Source organism: Typopeltis vanoorti, chromosome 23 (assembly GCF_054136105.1).
Source record: "Typopeltis vanoorti isolate ZY-2024b chromosome 23, IOZ_Tvanoo_1.0, whole genome shotgun sequence".
Lineage (NCBI taxonomy): Eukaryota > Metazoa > Arthropoda > Arachnida > Uropygi > Thelyphonidae > Typopeltis > Typopeltis vanoorti.
Genome location: NC_143571.1, coordinates 73626011 through 73652884, shown reverse-complemented (window position 1 = coordinate 73652884; position 26874 = coordinate 73626011). Strand labels below are relative to the sequence as shown.

The 26874-nt window shown below is 35.8% G+C and overlaps 1 protein-coding gene across 1 annotated transcript in view; it reads right to left on the bottom strand.

The window, feature by feature from the left end:
• LOC150093978 (ubiquitin carboxyl-terminal hydrolase 25-like) overlaps nucleotides 1-26874 on the bottom strand; it is a 551531-nt gene that overhangs the window by 126570 nt on the left and 398087 nt on the right. The window contains exons 15-16 of the mRNA XM_090413163.1: nucleotides 21268-21338; nucleotides 2759-2987 (exon numbers count right to left, since the gene is read on the bottom strand). Of these exons, the coding sequence (XP_090269289.1) occupies nucleotides 2759-2987; nucleotides 21268-21338 (300 nt within the window). The remainder of the gene's footprint in view (nucleotides 1-2758; nucleotides 2988-21267; nucleotides 21339-26874) is intronic.

Genomic DNA, 26874 nt, shown 5'->3' with positions numbered 1-26874 from the left:
TGGTACTATCAACATAAGAAACAAAGAAATGGAGTTAGCAGAAAGATTAGATATCTAACAGACTGACATAATAGGAGTGACTGGAACAAAAAAGACAAAAAGTGGTGAGATCTTTCTGAGCAATAAATACAAAATGTTTATATTCATGCAATGACAATCAAGGAAAAGAAGGAGTAGCCATAGTATTCAACACTAAATATGAGGCAACTCATCTTAAATGGCAGGCAATTTCAAGTGGAGTGATGTGGGTAAATATCAGAATGGAGAACTGGACAATGAGACTTATTTGTGCCTATGGTTCCACAGAAAGTCCTACTAAGGTAGAAGTGGAGGAATTGTTTCAGGATTTAGAGAAGGCAACTGACACAATGAAAAATGAAAAGTTCTCCTCATTGGGGATCTAAATAGCAGAGCAGGAAATGATTATCAGACATACAAAAATGTATTGGAAAAATCTGGAGAAAAGAGCCAAGCTAATAATAATGGCAAATACCTGTTGGATTTCTGCTCAGGGCATGACTGATTATTACTACCACCATGTTCCAACATTAAAATGTGCACAAATTCACATGGAGAGAAGAAGCAAGGAATAAGAAAGATTCAATGACTATGTTATTGTTGATAGCGATGTTTTCTCTCTGGTATAGGACACTAGAGTGTACAGACGATTTGAAATTGGAAGTGATCACCATTTTGTCTTGAACAGGATAAAAACTGAATTTCATATTGAAAAGAAGAACATGTAAGAAAATTTTAAACTGAATAAAAGTTGAGCAGCTCTCAGATGCGAACTGTAAAATACACAGACATTATTTAAAAAAAAAAAAAAAAGTTTGTGAACAGGAACCAAACCTTAAAGATTCAGTGGCAAGTCCTGAAGAAAACATTGATGGATTCAGCCAGAGAGGCATGTGGAGAGATGGTGGCATTAGGTTATCTGCAAGGATAGAAAAATCAGTGCTCTATAGTGGACACAGGAAGTTAAAGGGGAAGTGAAAGAAAAGAAGAAAGCATATCAAAAGTTCCTGGCAAATAAGTTAGCTTGTGTTCTTAAAGAATACAGAGAGAAATGTAAGAAAGCTAAACACTGTGTGGGGCTAGCTAAACAAAAGCCATGGGAAGACTTTGGTAAGAACATCGAAAATAAATATCAAGAATGTGGCAATTTTTCAAAGTATGGAGTAATTACTTTGAAAAATTGCTAAATGAAACAATCGATGACAACACAGTGGTAAAAAACACTGATCAGACATGCAATCAGGAATACATATCAATACTTGAAACAGAAAAAGCCATCAAGGGCCTGGGAAATAAAACTAAATGTGAGAATGACAGAGGTATTTCTCTACTGAGTATTCCTGGTAAGATTTATGCAAGTATACTTAAGAACCAGTTGAGAAGAATTGTGGAAGAAAAGCTTGGTGAAGAAGAAACTAGATTCAGGCCAAATAGAGGCTGTCAGGATCAGATTTTCACTTTATGACAAATAGTTGAGAAATCATGGGAATATAACAAAGATCTGTATTTAAGTTTTGTAGATCTAAAAAAAGCATGACAAGGTGCCAAGAGAGAAGCAATTCAAAACGCTACAGTTGTATGGTGAAGTGGCATTACTAGGGTGGTCTGAAAAGTTTTTGGCCTCGATAATAGATGGCAACAGTATTGGCACGATTTTTTTTATTTTTTTTTTCTAAGTTGGTACATCTGTCATAAGCATCCATGCGAAATTGCAAGTCATTCTATCAAGTAGTTTGTTTTATACAGCTGTCTGAAGCAAAAGAGTTGTCTGTATCCCTTGAAATGGATAAAATTGAGTATCGTGTGGTTATAAAAATTCTTTGTATAAGAAGGTTTAATGGCAAAAGAAATTCATTCGAAATTCATAAAAGTTTATGGTCGCTCTTCTCTTTCATTTTCAACAATTAAGAAATGGGCTGTCGAGTTTAAACGTGGCCATATCAGCCTTGAATATGATCCATGTGAAGGATGTCCCAAAAGTGTAACAACACCAGAAATCATTGATCAAATGCATGATATAGTATTGGATGACTGCGATTGGTATTGGATGACATGATATGGTAATGGATCTCAGCAATTTCACGGGGTACGCGTACCACCAGTTGGGAACGATGGCTTCGAAGATAGAAATATAAGATCTGATGATGTTGGAGTCTTGACAGGTAACAGATTGATTTGGAGGAAAATTGTAGATTGGAAGTTAGTGATAATGTGAATTTTTCATGTAGTGCTATCATATCCTGTATACCCTTTGAGGGTACATGTTAGGAATTTGATGATGATGATTTCTAACACGGTTGTAGAGTTCATAATTTGTCTAAAATGAGATCACTGGGTTGGTTTGCCTGTTTTGAGGGAATCGAAAAACTAAATTTCAGAAGAAGCTTCCACCCATCTCCATATGAGACTGGCCTAACTCACCTTTGGTTGAAAAATGCTGATAAAGATTCTTCACATGACAGACTGGATTAGAACCCAGGTGTTTCCAACCAAAGGGTTCTACTGAAACCAACAGAGATATGGAATGTTGAATGATAGATGTATGTAATTTTCAGATGTGAAATGGAACCATTACTTAATAAGTATTTGCTTCTAATGTCTTCCTTTTTCACTTAATATTGTAATTAATGATAACTGTTGTCAAGTACTATAACATGAGTGGGGAAAAAAAAAAAAAACTATAATTCATTGAATCATTTACTAAAATATTATAAAGATTTGAAAAAGATATCAAACTGACCTTCAAACAGCTTTTGATGTCTTTTATCAACATACATAAGACAATAAGCTGAAGCATAATGATGTCCTCCCATAGATTCTTTTTGAAGCTCTGACCAAGATGCTTCTGTGACTGTGACATCATTAAATTTAAGCCACAAGCCTCTTTGAGGACTATATACATAGGCCCAATAATGGCCTGATGCCGCTTGACCTTCATGCACTAAAACAGCATGAAGTCTATATGGGACCTAAAATATAAAATAAAATAACTAAATTAATAGCAATAACTGTATTTCTCAACATTTAAAGTCAAAACATATTTCAAAAGCAATACAGTTTTGACATATCTATGAGAAACAAACAGATATTATAACATGGGACTAATTCCTGAAACTGCTTTATATGGATAAAAGGAGTTAACTTTTAATTCATCCTTAAATGTGACACTTTGAGTAATGGTGCCACAATATTAAATGTTTAAGTTTTTTTTCTTCCTGCTAAACATTTACTAAACTAAAACCAATTTTAGTAAATGTGAAACTAAATTATAAACCTTTACTATCACTAACACACTACTCTAACATAAAGATGTGCACAGATTCACACAGAAAGAAGCTGCATAAAAAAAAAGGTCTTATTAATTTAAAATATGAAGTAACCAATATTTAGTTTTAAGCAGGACAAAACTGACCATTATACTGAAAAGCTAAATATGCAGATAAGTTTTTAAAAGAATCCAAATGAAGCTGTTTCAGAGATGAACTGTGCACACAAATATACACATATTATTGCTAGACTTTCAGGGATTCATTATTGAGGTACGTAGGTACTTGCATCACTTACACCAACCACCATATTTAAGTTTTGTAGATCTATTTTGTAGATGTATATGTAATTACTTACCTTTTTGGAATGGTGAATTGCATTTACCATTCCAAAAAGGTAAATAATTCCAATCATGCCACATTCATAAAAAAAACCTATCTTTCACTCCCTTTCTTGATTGATTGCATTCATTCATTCTCAACTTCAAGCAAGGATGGCTTCCAACTAGAGGGCATTCTTGCTGGAAGGTATTATTCCAATTGCTATTATAATGCTCTTTCCTCCATTTCTAAGCTTTTTCAATAACAGTCCAAGATATTTTGCCACCCTCTTGATATTTACTTCTTACTTTCTTCCCAACATCTTCTCTTTAGCTAGTTTTACACAGTGAATTATTTTCTTACATTTTTCTAAGTATGCTTTCAGAGCATATGCTGACTTACCTAACTTGCCAAGAACTTTGATATACTTTCTTCTTTTCCTTGAGTGCCTCTTTAACTTCTCAAGTGCACCATGTAGTTTTTATTTATTTATTTTTTGATCTTAGCAGACAACTTCACTATATCAATCTCTAGCTGAATCATTCAATGTTTTCATCAGGGTCTGTCAGTGATTCTCCAAGGTTTGGTTCTTGTTTTAAAACTGTTTTTTCTTTTTCTTGTATATTTAGGTATTGGAGATATATTTAGGTACAGTTCACCTCCGAAAATTGATCAACTTTGACCCTTTTCAAAACTCTCTTACATGTTCAATTTCAAATTTATTCTGCTCAGAACTAAATGGTGATTCATTGCCTATTTCAAATCCTCCATATACTTTTGTATTCTGAACCAGCATGAAGATATTATCAAAAATAACATATTTGATAATGTTCTATTTCTTTTGTGTTCTCTTCATGTGAATTTGTGTACATCTTTATGTTGGAACCTGGTGTTAGCAATGACTAGTCCATGTCCCAAACAGAAATTCAGCAGTTACTTACTACTATTATTAGCTTTGCTCTTTTTTTTTTTTTCCGAATTTTCCAAAAACATTTTGCTGTATACATGGTAATCATTTCCTACAGTGCTATTTAGATCTCCAACAAGGAACAACCTTTTCTTTGTGTCAGCTGCCTTCTCAAATGCCTTGAAAAATTCCTCTGCTTCTTCCTTATTAAAATTTGATGTGGGAACTATAGGCACCAATAGGTCTCATTGTCTAGGACCTATTCCTAAAACATTAGCCATCAAACCATTGCCTATTACCATCACCTCAATACTCTCCAAAATGATGGAAACATCCAGCTTCATATCTACCTGGTGACTCTGTAGTTATTTAGTGATCACCAATATGGATTCCACCATTCTAGTTCTACAGCAGATCTCACCTTTAATCATAAGATGTGGAAAAGGTTTGGAGAAATTCAGTGGTCACTACTGATATTTCCATTTATTTGATTGTCTGCAAAAATGCTTTCTTGCCAAGCTGCCATATTATGGTTTGCCTCCTGACATTTGTGAATGAATTGCCACTTTCCACTCTGGTTTTTCATGCTTGTCATAGCAGACAGTTGTCCCCATATCAAATTTCTTTATGAATGCTGGAATACCATAGGGAATATTGTGTTATCTCTCTCACTCTCTCTAACACACACACACACACACACACACTTCTATATCACAGTTTTGATGATGAGAATACTGTCCATTCCTTTTCATTTTGAGAAATGTTTTACTCAAATGATTCAAGCTTAGTTAGTTATGGATCTTGAAGATCCATAACAAATGTCTAAAACACTGATCTCATCATTCTCAAGTGGGTGCTGGCCTGGTTGGCTGAGTGGTTAGTGTATTTGCTCTCCAGACAGGAGGCTGTGGGTTCAAATCCATGCAGGAGCACAGATGTTTGTGATTTTCCTACTAACCATTTACCATATGTACTGCTGTAACCTGTGTCCTGGTGTAGTATGACCTTTGATGTCTTTGCACCATAAAAATTAAAAATAACTAACTAAAAAATAACTCAAGTGGGAATGGAGCGAAGATAATCTAGTGAATTTCGATGCAATCAAACCATAGCCATCTTATTTCCTACAAGAAAGATCTTACTTCACTCCATTGTACTTATGTAAATGTTCATATCACTAATCAAGATCAGTTTTCTCCTCATGGTTTGGCTTCTACATATGGATTATTCTGGTACTAACACATAATATTCATAGCCTCCTCAGCCTCCAAAAAACTTAGTATTCTTTTTCAGTCAAACTCTACTTCTGCTGTGCTCAATTTCATATATCCAAAATCTGCCAAATCTCAAAATGCTGTTCTCACATCATTTGGGGTTTGTTTGTTTTGGGTTTAATGGTGCAAGAACAGGTATCATGCTGTGCTGATACACAATGTAATAAATAAGGCATGTATAGGTCTAAAAATTATCTAAAAGCATAAACAGATAAAAAAAGTCTAGAAAAGCAAATGCAAAAGATGTGAAGAAAACATATGTAAAAAGGAGTATAAAAAGTGTAGAAAATTTCATAAAAAGTTTTAAAAGCATATATATAATAACTTAAAGTAATAAAACTAATACTTAAATAATTTATATAAGATACTAAGCAATGATGCTCTGTAAAAATTTAATTTAGAAGCCGTGGTGACACTTCCCAAATCCGTTAAAATCTGCCTGAGTGTGTAGGACTAAGCAGATTATGAATGTGACTAAAATAATGATTGCACTCTTTGGTGATATTAGGGCAGTCAAAAATGAATGATGGTTAGCCAGTCATCACACAACATGGAAATAAGTATGTCATCACCCCTCAACAAGAAGGAGTGTGATAGATGACTATGTGGAGCAGAGCAAGAACAACTTTCTTTTCATGGTCCCTATGTAGACTAAACTTCCACAGTTTGATATCAGGCTTGATTTGATAGAGCTTATTACTGGTCTCTTTATTCCATGATGACTGCATGACTGCCACTGGGATAAAAGTCTGTCTTATGATCTGCCTGTAATTGGTTTATGGATCAGACAGATGGAAAGCTTGAAAAATGGGCTGACCTAGATATAGTATTTGCAGCCTCATTTCCTTTAATCCCAATGTGGCTTGGAATCCAACAGAAGTGTAGCTTCAATAATTGGGAGAACATGTTGGATTAGGGAGATGAAACACCCTGGATGACTTTATAGCTTTAGATATCTTATTGTCTGTGGAGAACTTTATGAATCTGAGTATATTATGTATCTTTGGAAGTTGTGTCTGTCTTTCATCCAATCTTATATTTGCTAGCTGTTGGTTGACCCCACATTCAAACATAAAGAAAATTATTATTATGCTGCAGCATTCTATGTTTGGATTCACACAATTATTGTGAAGGAATCAAGCATCAAATAGCACAACAACAACGTGAACTTACTATAGGCTGAAATTTTCTTACTTATACATAGGGTTTCTGGCAAGATTTGTATTTTAATCAGCGGTGCAATGAAACTGAAATTAGGCAAGCATAAGAATCAAGTTAAACAAGATATTTAATTCTCTCACAAAATTATTCTTACATAAGAAACAAGAACTCTATTAAGATCAATACAATTAGAAAACAATTTATGCATTCTATAAAGAAATTAGATTCTACTCAGCTAAGTATATCATTTATTGCTAGAACTTATGTTTAAGGCTTTCACAATTCTCATCTGTTATGATTTCAACTTAGTTTCACTTTAAACAACATCAATATTCAGCTAAGCTCTTGAAATTTAATTCTTTTCAGTCTCATAGAATAATCATATACTTCAATTTTATCAACACTTAACTGGCAACTTCAGTATCTATCAGAGGATTAAAATAGTTCTTAAAAGGTTCAGTCCACTTCTAGACACTCGATAATCTTCCACTATAGGCACCACAAAACTTATAGTATCCCTAAGCTGAATAACTTATTTGTTAAGACTGGAAAAGGTATTTTCTTGCTCGTAATAACTTGTCTTACGATGAATCTCGATCATATTATTATCCTTTCACTCAAGTAAATTCCTTTACATGGTGACAGGAAACTATAAATAAATATGAGTTCGAAGTAAGATTCATTAAAATCGGAACAAGCTTCCAAATCTTTGTTGTGACATTCGATCTCAGGTTAGGTCACGTCTCACTACCTATCTACCTTCCTGGTTCCTTCTTCCTATATCACCTCTCTCCTTCCTTTTTCCCGCCCAAACTTGTTTTTTTTTCCACTCGTTCAGTTTACAATGAAAATTCTCATGTGATCGTTAGACAGTTCCCCAACGCTAAGGCACGTGCTATCTAAAAATAACTTAGTTTTCTGATAGCAATCAATCAAATCACATTAGCAGAGTCCATTAGAATTACTTTCACTTTCCGTAACAACAAATAAAATGCATATATTATAGTTCACTTGGGATACATTTACAAGTTATATAAAGAATTTATACAGAATAAATAACAAAAAAATTACAATTTTTTTTATTTCAATAAAAAAATAACAGTAAGTATTTAAATTAGAATTTACTTAGGAGCAAAATTAGTTCAGGATATGGAATTCATGTTAAATCATGAATGAAGTATTAATAACCATAAAATTCTTTATTCACAATTTAACAGTAGTGATGCAATTATATGTATCTTAGTGAAAATTATTCCATATAGTTCAGCCGTATAGATTAAAGCTTGAATTAATTATGCATATTTATGCATATTATGCTTAGGTGCTGTTTACACTAATAATACAATATTTTAATAAAATAACTACAGCACAAAGAGAAATAATTAAACAGCAGGTTTAATTGTTTCAATATTTCATCTCTGTCACAGACATTTTCAAGAAAACAATGTCAAAATTAATAACACACACAAAAACACTCAAACAATAAGTGGAAGAAATGAAATTAAACAATATATATATATATATATATATATACACGAGGTGGTATCAAAACATTTCGAGACTAGGTTTGTAACGCACCAACAGATGGCAGCACAAGGCTGCACGCACAGTCACAGAGAGCACCTACCTTCATAAGTCAGCGTGCCAAAGACATCGTTCTATGTACATCAGCAGCTGTGCAACTGATGCTATTCTGACCACCTGCATTACCACATCTGCGATTTCATCATGGACAGCAAGTTAGAACAAACAGCAAACGTGAAATTCTGCATGAAACTTGGTAAATCTGCCACAGAGACGTTTGACATGATTCGGCAAGTTGCAATGAGTCGTTCGAGGTGTTTTGAGTGGCCTGCGTGCTTCAAGAGCAGAAGAACATCACTAGAAAACGATGAGAAATCAGGAAGACCTTCAATGAGCTCAACCCCCAAAATGTCGAAACCATTCGGCAACTTGTGCATGAGGATCGTCAGAGAACACTCCACAACATTGCTGCCATTGCCAGCGTGTCATATGGAACAGTCCAGGCAATCCTCATGTGTGATTTGAACATGCGCCGTGTTGCTGCCAAGTTTATCCCCAGGCTGCTGACCCAGGAGCAAAAAGAAGACCGCGTCGAAGTCTGCCAAGAACTCTGTCAGCATGCCGTGGATGACCCATCCTTCATGTCGAGGTTCATTACAAGTGATGAAACTTGGGTATACGGGTACGACCCTGAGACGAAGCAACATTCTTCACAGTGGAAGAGCCCATCATCTCCACGACTGAAAAAGGCGAGGCAGGTCCGCAGCTCAACCAAGTGCATTCTCATCATCTTTTTCGACATTCGTGGCATTGTGCATCGAGAATTCATCCTCAGGGGCCAGACCGTCAATAGCGAGTTCTACTGCCAGGTTTTAAGGCATTTAAGGGAGGACATTTGGCGAAAGCGACCAGATCTGTGGCGCACGAAAAACTGGATGCTCGACAATGACCATGCACCCTGTTACCGAGCTCTCCTCACACGTGGGTTTCTTGCCAGAAACAACATGATCTCGCTTCCGCACCCACCCTACTCACCAGATTTGGCTCTCCCAAAGATGAAGATCCATCTAAAAAGTCACCGTTTTGACACCACTGCAGAGCTCCAGTGTGAATCACAAAAGGTGCTTGACATGCTGTGAAAAGAAGACTTCCAGGACACATTCCAGAAGTGGCAAGAACTGGGAGTCCCCTTACTGATATGCAAGGGGAATATTTTGAAGGTGATAGTGTGTAAATGTAGATATATAAAGTAATTTCTCGTAAACAGAGCTAGTCTCGAAACCTTTTGATACCGCCTCGTATATATACAGGGTGTTTCAAAAAGAATGTCCCAATTTGAAAATTGTATATCTCTGCAACCACAAACCACAAATGAATGAGACTTGTAACTTGTGAACGCCCCGGCCCAGAGTTTGATATGACAACTGTTAGATGCCACTACTAGCACCCAAATAGCCGCTACACTTAGTTAATGAGAAGATGGCATCTAGTCAACAGAAGGCGTTTTGTGTTCTCATATTTGATTATTTGAAATCGGGTCATTCTTTTTGAAACACCCTGTATATACACACACACACATGCATATAGGGCAGTATTTCCCAACAATTTTTGGATCATGCCAGACCTCAACGCCTCAAAGATTTTGATGCCCCTCCCCCACCTGGCAACAATGGTGAGTGTTTTGAGTATATCAGTGATGAGGTGACGATTGCAAAATCATTTTCTAATTGCTTCCTTGTGGGGTGTATGCCCCACATTGAGAAACACTGATATAGGGTGTCCCATAAGTCCCAAAATTTAAAAAATTCATAAACATCAGAAAAATTGGTATATTAGAGTGTGGTTTGCATGAAAGCAAATTGCAAGGAGGGAGGGGGGATTTTTTTGGCAGGGAGATATTATAATATGATATTAAAAAATTTAGTTCAAATTTTTACCAATACAGAGCAAAAACAGCATAACAGTCAGAATAGCATTGAAAATTTATTTAATCATATGCAGGAAACCCATTCTACAGTAATTGTTCAAAGTTTCTGCAGGCACAAGCCCACGTTGCAAATTCCTTCCTCTTAGTGGTATCACTTGATAACAGCTGGTGAAGAGATTGCAGCTTGTATGGATACGAGTTTAACAAACCATGAAGGATGCAGAATATGGACATTTTCGCTATGACTGCGATTCTTGCAGCTTCATGTGCACCGCTTATTGATTGTGCTGCTAGGGCATTCATCTCGGATACCACAACACTGGTATGAGCTTCGGATAACACTGGTCTGCCAGTGCAAGAGCAATCTAACAAATTTCCAGTTTCTTCAAAATGTTGTATTAGAGACTGTAGTCTGGCAAGAGTGATAGGACCTCGACCTTTCTTCATTCTTTTCTGTGTTTGAAACTTTCGTAAAACTTCCACTTACCGTTCCCCACTTACATAAAACAACTTCACTAACAATGCCTTATCCACGGGAATTCACATGCATTCATTGCAAGCTGCCAGCAGTATACACCGTGCATTTTATAGAACTCTCATTTGCAAATGAGAGATGTGGTACAGCACCCTGTATTGGTGAAAATTTGAACCAACTCTTTTCTCTGCAAAAAAAAAAAATCCCCCCTCCTTGCAATTCACTTTTATGCAAACTGCACTCTAATATACCAATTTTACTGATTTTTATGAATTATTGCAGCAATATTTCAGGAGTTATAGGACATCCCTGTATATATATGGGGGGGGGATCTGGAAAGTTCTGATAAACACAGAACAAAAAATTATATTAAAGCAACTGATATAACCACAAGAAAGAAAAGAACAAATGATTAAAATCTGATGAAACGTGAGGGTTAAAGGATTTTAAGATATGTTCTTTCTTGTGGTTATATCAGTTGCTTTAAAATAATTTTTGTTCTAGGTGTTCATCAGAATTCCCCCCCCACCACCACCTCTGTGTGTGTGTGTGTGTATTTATGTGATTCCCACTTACGAAAGGTTATTAGTAAACCTATAGTATGTTGGTATCATGGGTGGGCTAAAGATTATCCCCTCCGATTTTTATCAATTATATATAATTGATATATATCATCATCAACAAATTTCTGCTATGTACTGTCAAGAGATGTACAGGATATGATAGCACTACATGAAAAATTTATATCATTACTAGCTTCCTATCTACAATTTTCCTCCAAATCAATCTGTTATCTGTCAAGACTCCAACATTATCAGATTTTATATTTCTATCTTCTAAGGCACTTTTTACTGTATCACTCCACCTATATCTTGGTCTTCCTCTGGGTCTTTTTTCCTGCAAACCTTGCAGAGAACACTTGTTTTGCTAATCTTTCCTCTCCTATTCTGTTTAAGTAAGACTACCTGAGATTAGCTCTGGATGCTAATAATGTCAAGTTCTTTCCTAATATCCCCGTTTTTAATACGATATTGCCATTGATACCATCTGTGCAGGCCTCTAATCTTTTCAGAACTCTCATATCTCAAGTCTCTAGTCTTGTGTTTTACTTCTAACCCAGCTCTCAAACCATCATCATCATCATCATCATCAAATTCCTGACATGTACCCTCAAGAGGTGTACAGGATATGATAGTACTACATGAAAAATCTACATCATTACTAATTTCCTATCTACAATTTTCCTCCAAATCAGTCTGTTACTTGTCAAGACGCCAACATTATCAGATCTCATATTTTTGTCGTCTAAGGCACATTGTACCGTATCAATCAACCTATATATTGGTCTTCCTCTGAGTCATTTTCCTGCCAACCTGGCAGAGAACACTTGTTTTGCTAATCTTTCCTCGCCCATTCTGTTCAAGTGACTATACCACCTGAGATTAGCTCTGCTAATGCATTCCTGGATGCTGACAATGTCAAGTTCTTTCCTAATATCCTCGTTTTTAATATGATATTGCCATTGATGCCATCTATTCAGGCCTCTAATCTTTCTCAGGACTCTCATATCTGCGGTCTCTAGTCTTTGGTCAAGTGTTTTACTTCTGACCCAGCGCTCAGATCCATAAGTCAATATCTTGATTTTAAGTTAATAAGTTAATATCCTGACTAATATCTCTCTCATTCCATATAAATTTATTCAGTTGACTTCCTACTACCAGCTTTGTTGATTCTGTTGTCTATTTCCATATTTAACTTACCATCTTCACTAAAAAGCGTGCCTAAGTAGCTGAAATGTTTCACTTGTTCCACATGTTCTCTGTTCACAACGCAGTTGACATTTTCAACGATTCTACCTATTTTCATTGTCTTTGTCTTTTTATTGCTGACCTTCATACCATATCTATTACAACAGTTATTCAATTTAGTCAGGGAATCTAGTAAACTTGTAGCGGATTTATTCAGAAGTATAATATCGTCCACATAAAGCAAAGCGCTGACATTAACATCTCAAATTCTGATATGTTTAATACCACTTTCCTTCAAAATGTGATGTATATAGATAATGAATAACAGAGGGGATAATGTACATCCTTGTCTCACACCACATTTAACATTAAACCATCTTCCTGTACTTCCTTCAATTCTAACTGCTGACTTACAACTGAAATAAAGACTAAGTATTGCTTGATATAATGACCCATTGACACCATATATCTATATAGCATATTGAATAGCTTCTCTCTTCGCACCTTGTCATATGCCTTTTCCAGATCGACAAAACTTAAATACAGATCATTGTTATATTCCCATGCTTTCTCAACTATTTGTCATAAAGTGAAGATCTGATCCTGACAGCCCATATCTGGCCTGAATCCAGCTTGTTCTTCACCAAACTTCTCTTCCACAATCCTTCTCAACCGTTTCTCAAGTATGTTTGCATAAGTCTTGCCAGGAACACTCAGTAGGGAAATACCTCTGTAATTCTCACATTCACTTTTATTTCCCTTTTTATATATGGGTACTATGAGAGCTCTACTCCAATCATCAGGAATTCGTCCCTGTGTCCAGGCTTTCTGAACTATGAAGTGCAGCCACTGTAAGACTTTTATACCACCATACTTTAGCATTTCTGGTCGAATATCATCATGGTAACTGCAATATGATAATGAAGGTCATCATGAGAAATATGTAAAGCAGGAGGGATGGATATGAAGTGTAAAGATATTTAAATATCATTACATGATTTCATTTATGAAAGATATTGTTGTTAGTTTAGTTGATGAAAACTGGAATAAAAGCTGTGTACAAATATCATTATCTTGATAATTATGTTTGTTAAAATGATATTCTGATATAAGAAAAATACAGTACCAGTACTTGTAGTTTTGCTATTAGTTGACCAGCAAAGTCATTAAGCCTATCCACACCTCATGGTTTTCATCACCAGTGGAATAAGATTTTCAATTTAGCAGCAACAACAATAAGAAGTGATGATGAGATGTATGTACCCCCCTACATCATTGCAATTAAAATTCTTGTAAATGTTTTTTTATACTGAGTGCATGAAATAGTCATCATGAGGGAAAGAAATTTCATTGCACTGCCAACAAACATATTCAGACTGTGATTACAAAAAACTTCCCTTTGTATTTTGGGATACTCGGCTGCTATGATGTCATTCATGCAATCGCAAATCACGGAATATAGTGCATGCTCTACTGTGGTGTGGAATAAACAGTTGACGGAGACATGATAAAGAGAATATATATTCTTTTAATATATATAGAGAGGGCACAAAAATGGAATGGATAGAAAAAGAAGAGTTATGAATTATTCCCTTTAAGAAATAAAGAAAATAATATAAGGAATGCATAATAGTTGATTCTTGTGGATTCCTTATTATTGAAGTTTCTGTTGAGAATTTAATGTATCTTCACTGTTCGGATTTTTAACTTGAAGATCAGATAGAAAGCTATTTTCTGTGTTTATTGAACTGACAGCTGTCAAGTCAAAGCACAGGATTGTTCTAAAATAGCTGTATTCCATTACAGTGACTAATTAGTTGAAGCTTATGAGATACACTATTCATGTTTTTAATGTCTGCCTTTAAACAGAAATTTAATATGCTTACAGTGAAGTAGTTGAAGACACAGGTATGAGTTGTCATTTTCTTATGTGATTAAGTGCAAAGCAATCTGTTGCTGCTGTTTCCTTTTAGAGAGAACTTATATTAACTCAATCACTCGATTAATATGGAAGATACATGTTTTGGCTTGCCAGAACAAGAGCTGCCAAATTTTCTGTTGTCTGTTTGAGACTGACCGAAATATGTTAACTTCTGCCTGTGCAGATATTTTGTATTTAATATCAGAAAAGATTTGACCCAATATCAGATTCAAGGTTGTGAATGTGTGTTGTGTGTGAGTGAGTTGGTGATTGAGTGGTCACTAGCATTTTTAATACAGTAATATATATTACTATGTGTGTGTATGTGTACACACACACACACACACACACACACACTTTGTTAACAATATACATCAAAAAGAAAACTTGCTTTTAATGTATGTAGCATAGTAAAACATCAAATATATAGGCCTGAGGATGGAACCTGTAAAATTAGGAGAAAAGAATAGATACAATAGCCTATAGCAGGACAAATGCGATAAATATTAATATCTGGTGCAAGTCATCAGGATTATGAATATATAATAAAAAGTTTAACAGCAGCAGCATACTGTTATTAGAATTCCAACTGAGAGTTTGGAAGCAACTGCTTTTATGTTGTTATTAAGTGGGAGTTGCTGGAAGGGGAATTGGTTGGTAACAAGGTTGGTGAATCTCCTATGGGCTGGTCCATCCTCTGTCCTGTCCTTAAGAATGATGGTAACATTTTGTAATGTTGGATCATCTCTCGGCTTCAGGTGTTTCCAAGGCACAAGCATATTGATTGAAGGGTTGTTTTCATTATTTCTTTTTGGTGGTATCATCTGGATTCCAAAGTTGAAAAATTTTTTTTTCATTAGTATATGATTTTTTCTTTTTTGAGATTTATGGATGGCCAAGAGTCCACCATTTTTTCTTCTTATGGAAATTTACCAAGACATCATCAAATTCTACTTCCTCTAGGGCACTCTGCATATTAACTGTTTTATCTTCCTGTGGGGAAGGGACAGGTATCCATTTTATCTACTGATGGACTATCTATTAACACGCTACTGGCCAAGACGTCTATAGACGTCAAAGTTATCATGGATGCGAAGTGCATATTAAACTTATAATACCATTGATATTACATTGAAATATATGATGGATACGAAGCATATGAGGATGCGTATTTGATCCATAATGGCTGGTGAGGTGGTTAAAGGGTCTGAAGGCATGTCTTTGAACCTCTATGGTGCACCATTATTTTTTTAATAAGAGGATTTCATGTAGTAGGACTGTTTCTGGCATGTCTTTAGGAGTGAGTCCATATTAATTTTTCTCTTTGATTCACTCTAAGAGACACAAGTATGTCATATCACTCAGGGATGTGATAGTTATTTAAGAGCAGCATACTGGTATTAGAATTCCAAATGAGAATAGTAACAACTGCTTTTACATTGGTATTAAGTGCAAATAGTTGATATACATGTCAACATCTCTAATGACAGTTCTTTACAGTTGCCTTGCAAGAGGGTTTAGCAGATGTTGTTGTTGTATGCTGCCTCTTTGCCTCTTGATAGGCAATGTGCTCTGTTTTTAATTTTTATTATCATTATCATTTTTTTTTAATCTCCTTTTGGAGATTAAAAAAAAATGGCTCAGGCATGGCTCAGAAGTATGCTGGGTAGTCTTACTCACAGTTAGTACATTTCTGTGTTTTTTTCTCTTATAGTCTTTATTCTTACGATCTTTACTGCCACATTGGGCAGAGATGGCAGAGCCATGACAGGCAGTTCTTAAGAATGATCATTTCTGATATTTAAAGCCATGTAAAGGGTTTGGGATACAGAGCCTTACTGGAGAGTTCAGATAACCTGCTCTGGTTATCTCAACTTTTGGTTTGTTGAAGGTAAAGACGATGTTCTTGGTCGGAACCAAGTGTCCATCCCTATGTATGAGGATTCTTCTTATGATTGTAAACTCTTATGATTTTTCTTATGACTGTAAAATTATTCCTCCTTGATGGGAACATCGAGGAGGAATAATTTTTCCGACTGAGTCATGGTTGCTGCTTCAATAAGGATATCTCCTGAATGCAATTTCTTTACAGATTTTGGAGATCTGCCAACCCTTCCAAATCCTTCTCGATGAAGAGAAGTGACATTTTCCCAATTGGATGTTCTCCTGTTCAATGTTAGATTAAGAAGAGTGGTGTATTTGTTACAGTTTCTGATGTTTTTCCATTTCTTCCTTTTGTTTTCTGTTAATGATTCTATCTTTTATGAACCTGATTTGAACTTGTTGAGGGTTCCCTGATAAACAAGAGAATGAAAAATCATTCCTTCTCATGAGGAGTTTGATTCAGCATCAGAGCTGAATCTCCTGAATGCAATTTCTTTACAGATTTTGGAGATCTGCCAACCCTTCCAAATCCTTCTCGATGAAGAGAAGTGACATTTTCCCAATTGGATGTTCTCCTGTTCAATGTTAGATTAAGAAGAGTGGTGTATTTGTTACAGTTTCTGATGTTTTTCCATTTCTTCCTTTTGTTTTCTGTTAATGATTCTATCTTTTATGAACCTGATTTGAACTTGTTGAGGGTTCCCTGATAAACAAGAGAATGAAAAATCATTCCTTCTCATGAGGAGTTTGATTCAGCATCAGAGCTCCTCACCTACCATGGAGTCGCACATAGACATCCACTCTAGCAAGCTGGTGTGCAGGGCTAACCTGCACACTATATTGGTACTACAGGAAGGAGACTTACTGCAGCACTGCTAAACCCTGCAGACAAGCCCACCAGGCCCAACTTGCAAAGGCCAGAGTAGTGCAAGCCTACCAGGATCCCTCCATCCCCTTTTTGAATGTCCATGGGTCACACTGTATGGCAAATAGACAACAAGGGATTGGATCTCAGTGATGGTGGTCTGGAAGATAGGATAGTAAAAAGGACTCAGGAGAAGTACAGTGAAATATGGGAAGAAAAGCATAGAGAAAGAATGAAAAGAACTAATATATCATCTCTGGGAAGTTCCCTCCACACACAAACAGGTGCCTCACATTGAGGACACATTCAGAGTGATGCATCCAAAACCTCTCTAAGAAGATGGTAATCTGCTTAATAGATGATTCCCATCCCATAGACTTCCTCCTATCACTTTCTCAAATATGTTCTGTTTCTACAATTGCCTTTACATGCACTTTCATGGTGAGCCTCACTGAACTGGTCATTACTATTCCTCTTTATTCCCCTGACTAAATAAGAGTAATGGCTACACTATGATATTGCTAGACTCTGCAGGATGTTGCATGAATTCTATTATGTAAGTTGAACAAATGAAAATGAACATAAAGCTGATAACATGGATGAGAGGGTGATGGGTGGACAGATGGAGGTGTGCCATAGGGCTCTGAACTTGTTCTGTAGCTATTGTTTGCATATTAATGATACTAGGAATGATTTGGAGGGGAGGAAGGGGGGATTTCCAGTTGCTCGCTGACAATGCAAAATTGAGGAAAGTAATAGTTAATTAAGATGATACACAGATCTTGCAGAATAATCTCAACAGTTTCAGCAAGAATAATGGTTTCCATTTCGATGTGTCAAAGTATAACATTATGCACTGTGGGATGAAAAAAGTACAGTATTACATAAATGTAATGCAAGAAAGTGATAATGAAGTGATAAACAGGATTCAGATGCAATTGACCAAAATAGTGACTGTGTCTGTGGGAATACTCTTTGTATTCTCTTAATAGATGGGAATCTATTAATAGATGGGAATACTCTTAATAGATGGGAATCATCTATTAAGCTCGACAGCCTATCCTCATAGGGATAGACTACTGTAACCCACAAAACGTAAGGACAGTCTATGGGTTGCAAAATTTAGATGATAGGCAAAAAAGAAGGGATATCACAGAAACATATAAGTTACTAAAAGGGTTTTACAGAATGGATGTTAAAAATTTTTTCACTATATTGACCTGTTGGCCAAGTGGCTAGCATATCTGCTCTTCAACCAAGAAGCTGTAGGCATGGATGTTTATATGATTGTCTTTTAGTGAGAGATGAATTTCATCATTCAGTATGAAACCACTGATCTGCTTATTGGAGTGTGGCTTGAAAAAGTTTCATGTTTGGTCTCTAAAGCAGGGTTTACACACTATGTAAAAAATAAATTTAAAAAAAATATAAAAAATCCTTAGCATATCCACAACACAAAAGTACTATAGGTTTACATAAAAATCTTTTGTGGGTGGGAGCCACATAAAAAATATGACTAGTGGGAGCAAACAACAGACCTATGGAAGTGTAAGAGTTGGCAAGCAAGGGTGTAAGCTAGATTTTTTTTGTATGAAGAGAAGTCAAATGAGTGCAATGGGTTTCCAGAGGTAGTTATGTGCACTTTGTCCATGGATGACTTTAAGGAGAGGCATGAAAGGAATTGTATCAATAATAATTGAGGTCTGGTGTCGAGGCTAGCTGGTGAAAGAACGTACTGTGGGAGAGCTCCTGAAAGATTTGTGATTTTTGTTGATTTATTAATATTTTGTTAGATTTAATTGTGTAATTTTAGTATATTATAGTAGTTTTATTAGTGTAGTTAGTGTACTAAAGTGTTTTATAACATAATCTATGTCGGGAAGTCGCCGCTAGAGGGATTGGTAGTGTGTAGTGTTCGTGAAAGCTCCTGATAAGATAAGTGTTATTTTCAGTTATCGTTGATAAATTTACTTTAATATTGCGTAGTTTTGTTTGCCTTGCTTTGTTAGTGCGTCTGTTTGTGTGTTTGTGGTGTATATAATTTATAATTTGATAAAATATGTTACTAGTATGGCACCAGTACAAAGGAAAATGGCGGCCAGTAATGATGGTTTGCCATCTTCTTTCAAGAACGGTAATGTAAAGGAGATGATTCAGTGTACTATCTGCAAAATGTACGCTTTGCGGAGTGTGGTCAGAGTGTGGTTAGATGATAATAAAGGAGTGAATGTGTGTAGAAAATGTAGGGAGAATGAGGAATTGAAGTGTATTTCGGATCGTGAGTGTGATATTTTTGTCAAACTTCAGAATGAAGAAAATAGGGATATGACAAGAAACGGCGAGGTTGTACCAGAGAATTGTGAGAGTGTGAATGTAGAAAGTGTGAATGATAGTATTAATGGTTTTACAGAGAATAAAAAAGATGAGATAGATGCAATGAGTGAGATCGCGTTGTTGAATGGTGCGATACAAAGGGCAAAACAGCAGCTGGAGCGTATGAGCAAAAGTCGACTGAATGAACCAGCCAATAATAAAAAGTATGACAGGAAAAATAGGCGTATGAGTGTGAACATGAACAAAATGAAGGATAGAGTGCTGTATGGAGACTCATTAGTACGAGGTGTGTTAGTAGAGGATTTGACAAAATCGTACCAACCTGGTGCGACCATAAAGGATGTAACTGAGTCTATTAGAGAGCAAAAGGGAAAGGCGAAAGAAATGATTGTTGTGGCAGGTACGAATGATTTGAAAGGAGATAAAATGGAAATGATATAGGAAAGGATTTGAGAGGAAGTGTTCACTTGTTTGCTGATGATGCAAAGTTGGGTAGAGCAATTGTGAGTGCACAGGATGTCAAAATGTTACAGGATGATTTGGTTAGTTTGGAGGACTGGGTTAGGAAAAATGGATGTCAATTTAATGTAGCAAAGTGTAAGGTTATGCACTTTGGGGTGAAAAGAATAGCAGCAGTATATCGCATTGGTGGAACCGTACTCCAGGAGATTGATGAGGCCAGGGATTTGGGAGTGTTGGTGGATAGGGAATTGAAGTTTAGGGGGCACATTGCAAAAGTGACTAAATCAGCTCATCAAATCACTTGGCTTCTGAAAAATACTTTAACATGCAGAGACAAACAAGTTGTTGTTCCTCTGTATCGAGCCTTGATAAGACCCCATCTGAACTACTGTGCCCAGTTATGGGCACTAGGGTTTCTTCGTGATGGGGAGGAAGTGGAGAGGATCCAGAGACGAGTGACCAAGATGATAGAAGGTCTGTGGAATGAACCTTATGAGAATAGGTTGAAGATTTGTGGGTTGCAGAGATTGGATGATAGGCGAAGAAGGAGTGATATGATTGAGACATTCAAAGATTGATCCAGAAGATATTTTTGAAAATATGACTGGTGGTGGGAGGACTAGGGGCCATGCATGGAAGCTGGGCAAGAGTGTTAGAGCTAGGTTTTTTACTTGGAGAGTGGTGAATGAGTGGAATAAGCTTCCAGAGTCTGTTGTGGGTGCTACGACCGTGAATGAGTTCAAGGCAAGGTATGATAGATACTGTGTCAATGTCGAATAGTTGTTCTTGACATGATGTTAGGGCCTCCCTCGATGAGTCTGTCAACTCCTTGGAGTTGCCCGGAACAATAATAATAATAATAATAATAATAATAATATAATAATAATAATAATGACTAGTGCAGGCTTCCCATGAGGAGTCTTTGACTTCATGCAGTTTGAGGACTATGCAATAACAAATAAATAAATAATACTGTCAACTTATATGGCACACTGTCACATATTTGTTGTATTCGGGCTTCTGGCTAGAATTTGTTTTTCTTTTAATGTTTTAATCCCAATGAGCAAGTTTACTAATGGAGTTTGCTAACTAAAGGAAAGTGGAAAATTAGCTGTATTCTGTTGAAATCTTGAAAACAGCAATTTTTTTTCCAGATGTATAATGAAATTAAAACACTTACCTTCTGAAGAGACTGTTCATTATATATTTCTTTAATTATATTATCTATCCTGTTAATGTGGTCTTGAAGCTCTGTGTGTGAAGTAAAAATGAAATTTATATTTTAGATGATTTTTTTAAACTTGAAAAAAAAAAAAAAAGTGCATATGACAAGAATTCAATCTTTAGAAATCATCATCTAATACTGCACCCCAAAATAAGACAATGAGATTAGCACAACAAAAATATCTTACTAATAACTCCTGCATTAATTTCTAATCAAGTCCTGACCCAATTACCAGGTATTTAAAAATTTTATGCTAGCTCACCAATCAGGCAAATAAGTTGCTAGTCAGGTGTTAACCTAAGTCACAGGATATATCATAGTTGCATGCTTAATTATGGATCAATTTAAAAACTTCTGTTAACACTATCGATAAATTTTACTCTGTTTAACTACCAATGTAGAAGCAAGCTGATATGTCATTACTTATATTAGTGTTATTATTATGCAACACCTCCAGGGAGCCCAAAGACTCATCGACGGAGAGTGTGCCAACAGCATCAAACGAATGATCTCCTTCCAACCATCAACCGTGCTCAAACTTGCTTAACTTTAAGTGAGCCATTAGTAGCAGAGGCTCTACCAATCGACCAACTTTTGCTGACTTAGTCTAATAAACACTAATATAAGTGTTTGTTAATCTAAGAGGCACAAAGAAAAAACTCATACATTTTATCAGTAACACATGACCATTTTCACACAGGTTTTCAGTTCTAACAATTGTCTTGAATCATCCTCTATGTGGAGGAGATCAATTTTTTGTGTGTCCCTATCAACAAATACTGTGGGTCAAAGCATTCCACATCAACATAAACTCTCAATAAAATAAAACACTTAGGTCTACACACATAAGTAGCTATACAGTAAGTTCCTGAATTCTGACTAGTGCTAAAACAATGGCAGATGAACAGGAGAGATGACATGCAAGCAACAGAAAACATTCAAAATACACAAGTTATTTTTTTAAAATGACATATATTTTGGGAGAGAAGCAGTGATAGCACAGTGGTAAAAAACACTCAACAGGCATACAGTCAGTAATACATTTCCATACTTGAAGTAGAAAAAGCCATCAAAGACTTGAAATGTGGAAAGGCAGCAGGAGTGGATGATATTCGACCAGAAATGCTGAAGTATGGTGGTATAAAAGTCACAGTAGCTGCACTGCATAGTTCAGAAAGCCTGGACAGAGGGACGAATTACCGATGATTAGAGTAGAGTTCTAATAGTGCCCATATATAAAAAGGGAAATAAAACTGAATGGTGAGAATTCAGAGGTATTTCCCTAATGTTGGAACATGGTGGTAGTAATAACCAGTCATGCCCTGAGCAGAAATCCAACAAGTATTTGCCAGTATTATTAGCTTGGCTCTTTTCTCCAAATTTTTCCAATACATTTTTGTATGTCTGATAATCATTTCCTACTCTGCTATTTAGATCCCCAACAAGGACCAACTTTTCCTTTTTCATTGTGTCAGTTGCTTTTTTCTAAAGCATCAAAAAATTCCTCCACTTCTACCTTAGTAGAACCTTCTGTGGGACCATAGGCACAAATACGTCTCATTGTCCAGTTCCCCATTCTCATATTTGCCCACATCACTCTACTTGATATGGCTTGCCATTCAAAAAGATTAGCCTCATATTTAGTGTTGAATACTATAGCTACTCTTTCTTTTTCCTGATTGTTATTGCCTGAATATAACATTTTGTATTTATTGCTTAGAAAGATCTCACCAGTCTTTGTCTTTTTTGTTTGTCACTCCTATTATATCAATCTAATACTTATCCAATTCCTCTACCAGCTCCATTTCTGTGCTGTTCAGGCTTTTTATGTTGATAGTACCGATCTTGAATTCTGGTGATGTTGAGTAGGGGATTTAACCGTGCGATGCCCCAGTTGGCATGAAATTTTGTCGTGTTATTTCATAATTTTATTTGTGGTTTAAGCCAATAAAAATACAATTTGGTCAGCTAAATCCCAAATTTCCAGCCCATCCTCGTTCGTTCAGTATCCAGGCAGATACTTAGCAGGGTGCACCACAAGAAGGATATGTGGAGGTCTCCTCTCAGTTATACAAATTCTTTTATAGTTATGCTTTCCTTCTCCTGCATGTTTTTGCTTGCTTTACAATCTTTTGCATCTGCCTCTTTATATGAACTGTTTATTTAAGTTAAGGAGGTTTTCATTACTAAGTTCTTCTGAATGCTGAAGTAAATATATATTGAGGCTTTTTGTGCTGATGTACACTCATAATACAATTTAATGGAATAATTGTAGCACAAAGAGAAATAAGTAAACAGCAAATTTAATCGTTTGAATATTTTGTCTGTGACAGCGACATCTTCAGGAATACAATGTTAAAATTGTAATAATACACACAAAAACACACAAGAAACAATAAGCAGAAGAAAGGCCTAGGTATTAGAGTTTTCCAAATCTTAGGAAGTTTAAAGCAATCATATTTATTAAGACTAGGCTTTTTTTTTTTTTTTTTAATTTGGTATTGATTCTAAAATGAGTCAAGTTTGTATTTACTGAGACATGGCATAATAGTTCTCTTCCATCTGATTCTGTGCAAAGTATCCAAAGTATGGTCCGCTAGACCTCACTGACCATAGTTGTGGCAGTAGATGTATTTTTTGTGTTCATTTAGGCAGATGTTAGCAGATCTTCCAGTCTGACCATAACAAGATAAGTTGCAAGAACAAGGAACTTTATAAACACCTGGAACAGAGAGAGAGAGAGGAAGGATGAAGCAGATCCTTAGTAGAGAAGAGAAAGGAAGCTAGCTTCAAATGAGGCTTGCAAGCAATGCAGAGATTATATTTCTTTAAAGCTCTAGCTGTTTTTTCTGGTGCCAATGGTGCAATTTCCTCTGGCCAATATGGAGCATTTTGAAAAACATGCACTTGATACTGCCACTCTCAAACCTTCTATTTGATTAAGATATACTGATTATGTATTCTCTATTTAGCCGTATGGAAATATGGACCAGTGGTGGTTCGTCCATAAGGGCTGCATTGAATGCAGCTCCAGCGTTGAGTATATTAGCGAGTAGTACTGGCAAATATACTCAATGCTGGAGCTGCATTCAATGCAGCCCTTAACAAGCCGCCGCTGGTGTAAAACACACAAAATACAAAATGCAATACTGACTGAAAGGAATATCCCTCAAATTTAAAAAAATTTGCCACAAATCTACATAACATATATAAATGGAACAATGGAACATCGTGTTAAGCTTCAATTACATCACAAATAATCCATTAAAAACTTCCGTTCTTTTACGTTAAATATACTTCACATCTTATAATTCATTTTTCAATGAACTGTTCATGCAATGATTTGTAGTTTGTTTCAGCAAATTGTGATTTTTCAATGAATTGTTAGTTTTTGATGATTACCTTTTGATTAATTTTTTTCCCTCCCAATAAATTGCCTTTTGGTAAATTGTTGTTCGATAGATTGTCTTTTGATAAATCGTTTCTTATTAATTTTCTGAACATCCATTCAAATAGCAGCACAAATATACACATTTTTTGGTGAATCATTATGTCTTGGATTCAAAGAATCATAAAATGTTCTGCCATGGGGAGAGGCATAAGGTATCATCTCAGGCTGATATTCAACCCAAATCTTTCATGGCACAAGCACATCGTGTTACATAAATCCAAATCTATCTGATCTTAAAAATCTTACGTTTGGGGTGGCATGCTAAACATCTTCCTAAAAATGATTCATAATATTCTGAACAGGGCAATTTGATTAATCGATGATCTTCTCCATCTCATGGAATCACTCTTACTGCTGTCCTGCAGATGATCTGTTTATGTCATAAGCTATTTCTATTGGTACAGCCATGTGTGCAGTTCTGCAACTGGCATCAGTCACTCTCCTATTCCTTATATGTACCTGTATTCCATGCAACAGCCTGTCTACTTCATGTGTTCTTAACCAACTGTTAAATAAAAATCCTTTGCTTTTCTCATTTTCTAGTTCACAGATAGCACTAATGTACCATAAGGTCTGGAAATGATATAGGAAAAGGAAAAAAAAAGAAACTTGCAAAAATCAAATTTACTCACATTTGGCGCTTCCATTTCTCAACATAATGATTGCAAAAACTAGATACTGAAAACATACACACATTAGAAATTGCATTAACAGTCTGAAACAGAACCAAACACTGATAGGAGATGACATCAGAAAAGAAGAAAGAATCAGGCAACTGCATTCTCACAACAACTGACACTTAATATATTTTATACAAATAAAATAAATATTGACACTATTAAGCTACATTCCTGAATGTTTGAAATATTTCCATATGAACTATAGTGATTCTAAAGAAACATAAAATTAAGGGGCATATAAACCAAAGCATAAAACTGTGCTAAACAAAAATCATGGGAGGACTTTGGCAAGAACATAGAAAATAAATATCAAGAAGGTGGCAAAATATTCTGGAGGTTGTTGAAGAAGTTTAGAAATCAAGGAAAGAGTGCTGCAAAAGGAGTTAGAGATGATAAAGGTGACATGAAAACTGAAGAAAAAGATATCCTTGAAGTATGGAGTAATTACTTCAAAAAATTGCTAAATGAAACAAGCAGTGATAGCACAGTGGTAAAAAACACTCAACAGGTATAAAGTCAGGAATGCTTATCCATACTTGAAGTAGAAAAAGCCATCAAAGGCTTGAAATGTGGAAAGGCAGCAGGAGTAGATGATATTCGACCAGAAATGCTGAAGTATGGTGGTATAAAAGTCTTACATTTCTGAACTATGCTGCACTGCATAGTTCAGAAAGCCTGGACAGAGGGATGAATTCCCGATGATTGGAGTAGAGCTCTCAAAGTACCCATATATAAAAAGGGAAATAATACTGAATGTGAGAATTACAGAGGTATTTCCCTACTGAGTGTTCCTGGCAAGATCTATGCAGGTATACTTGAGAAGAATTGTGGAAGAAAAGCTTGGTGAAGAACAAGCTGGATTCAGGCCAAATAGAGGCTGTCAGGATCAGATCTTCACTTTACGACAAATAGTCGAGAAATCATGGGAATATAACAAACATCTCTATTTAAGTTTTGTAGATCTGAGAAAGACATATGACAAGGTGCCAAGAGAGAAGCTATTTAATATGCTGCAGTTATATGGTGTCAATGGGGCATTATATCAAGCAATACTTAGTCTTTATTTGAGTTATAAATCAGCAGTTAGAATTGAAAGAAGTACAGGAAGATGGTTTAATGTTAAATCTGGTGTGAGACAAGGATGTACATTATCCCCTCTGTTATTCATTATCTATATAGATCACATTATGAAGGAAAGTGGTATTAAACCTGTGGTATCAAAATTGGAGATGTTATACTTCTAAATAAATCCACTACAAGTCTGCAAGATTCCCTGACTAAATTGAATAACTGTTGTAATAGATATGATATGAAGGTCAGTAATAGAAAGACAAAGACAATGAAAATAGGCAGAAACATTGAAAATATCAACTGCATTGGGATGGAGAACCTATAGAACAAGTAAAACATTTTAGCTACTCAGGCGCGATT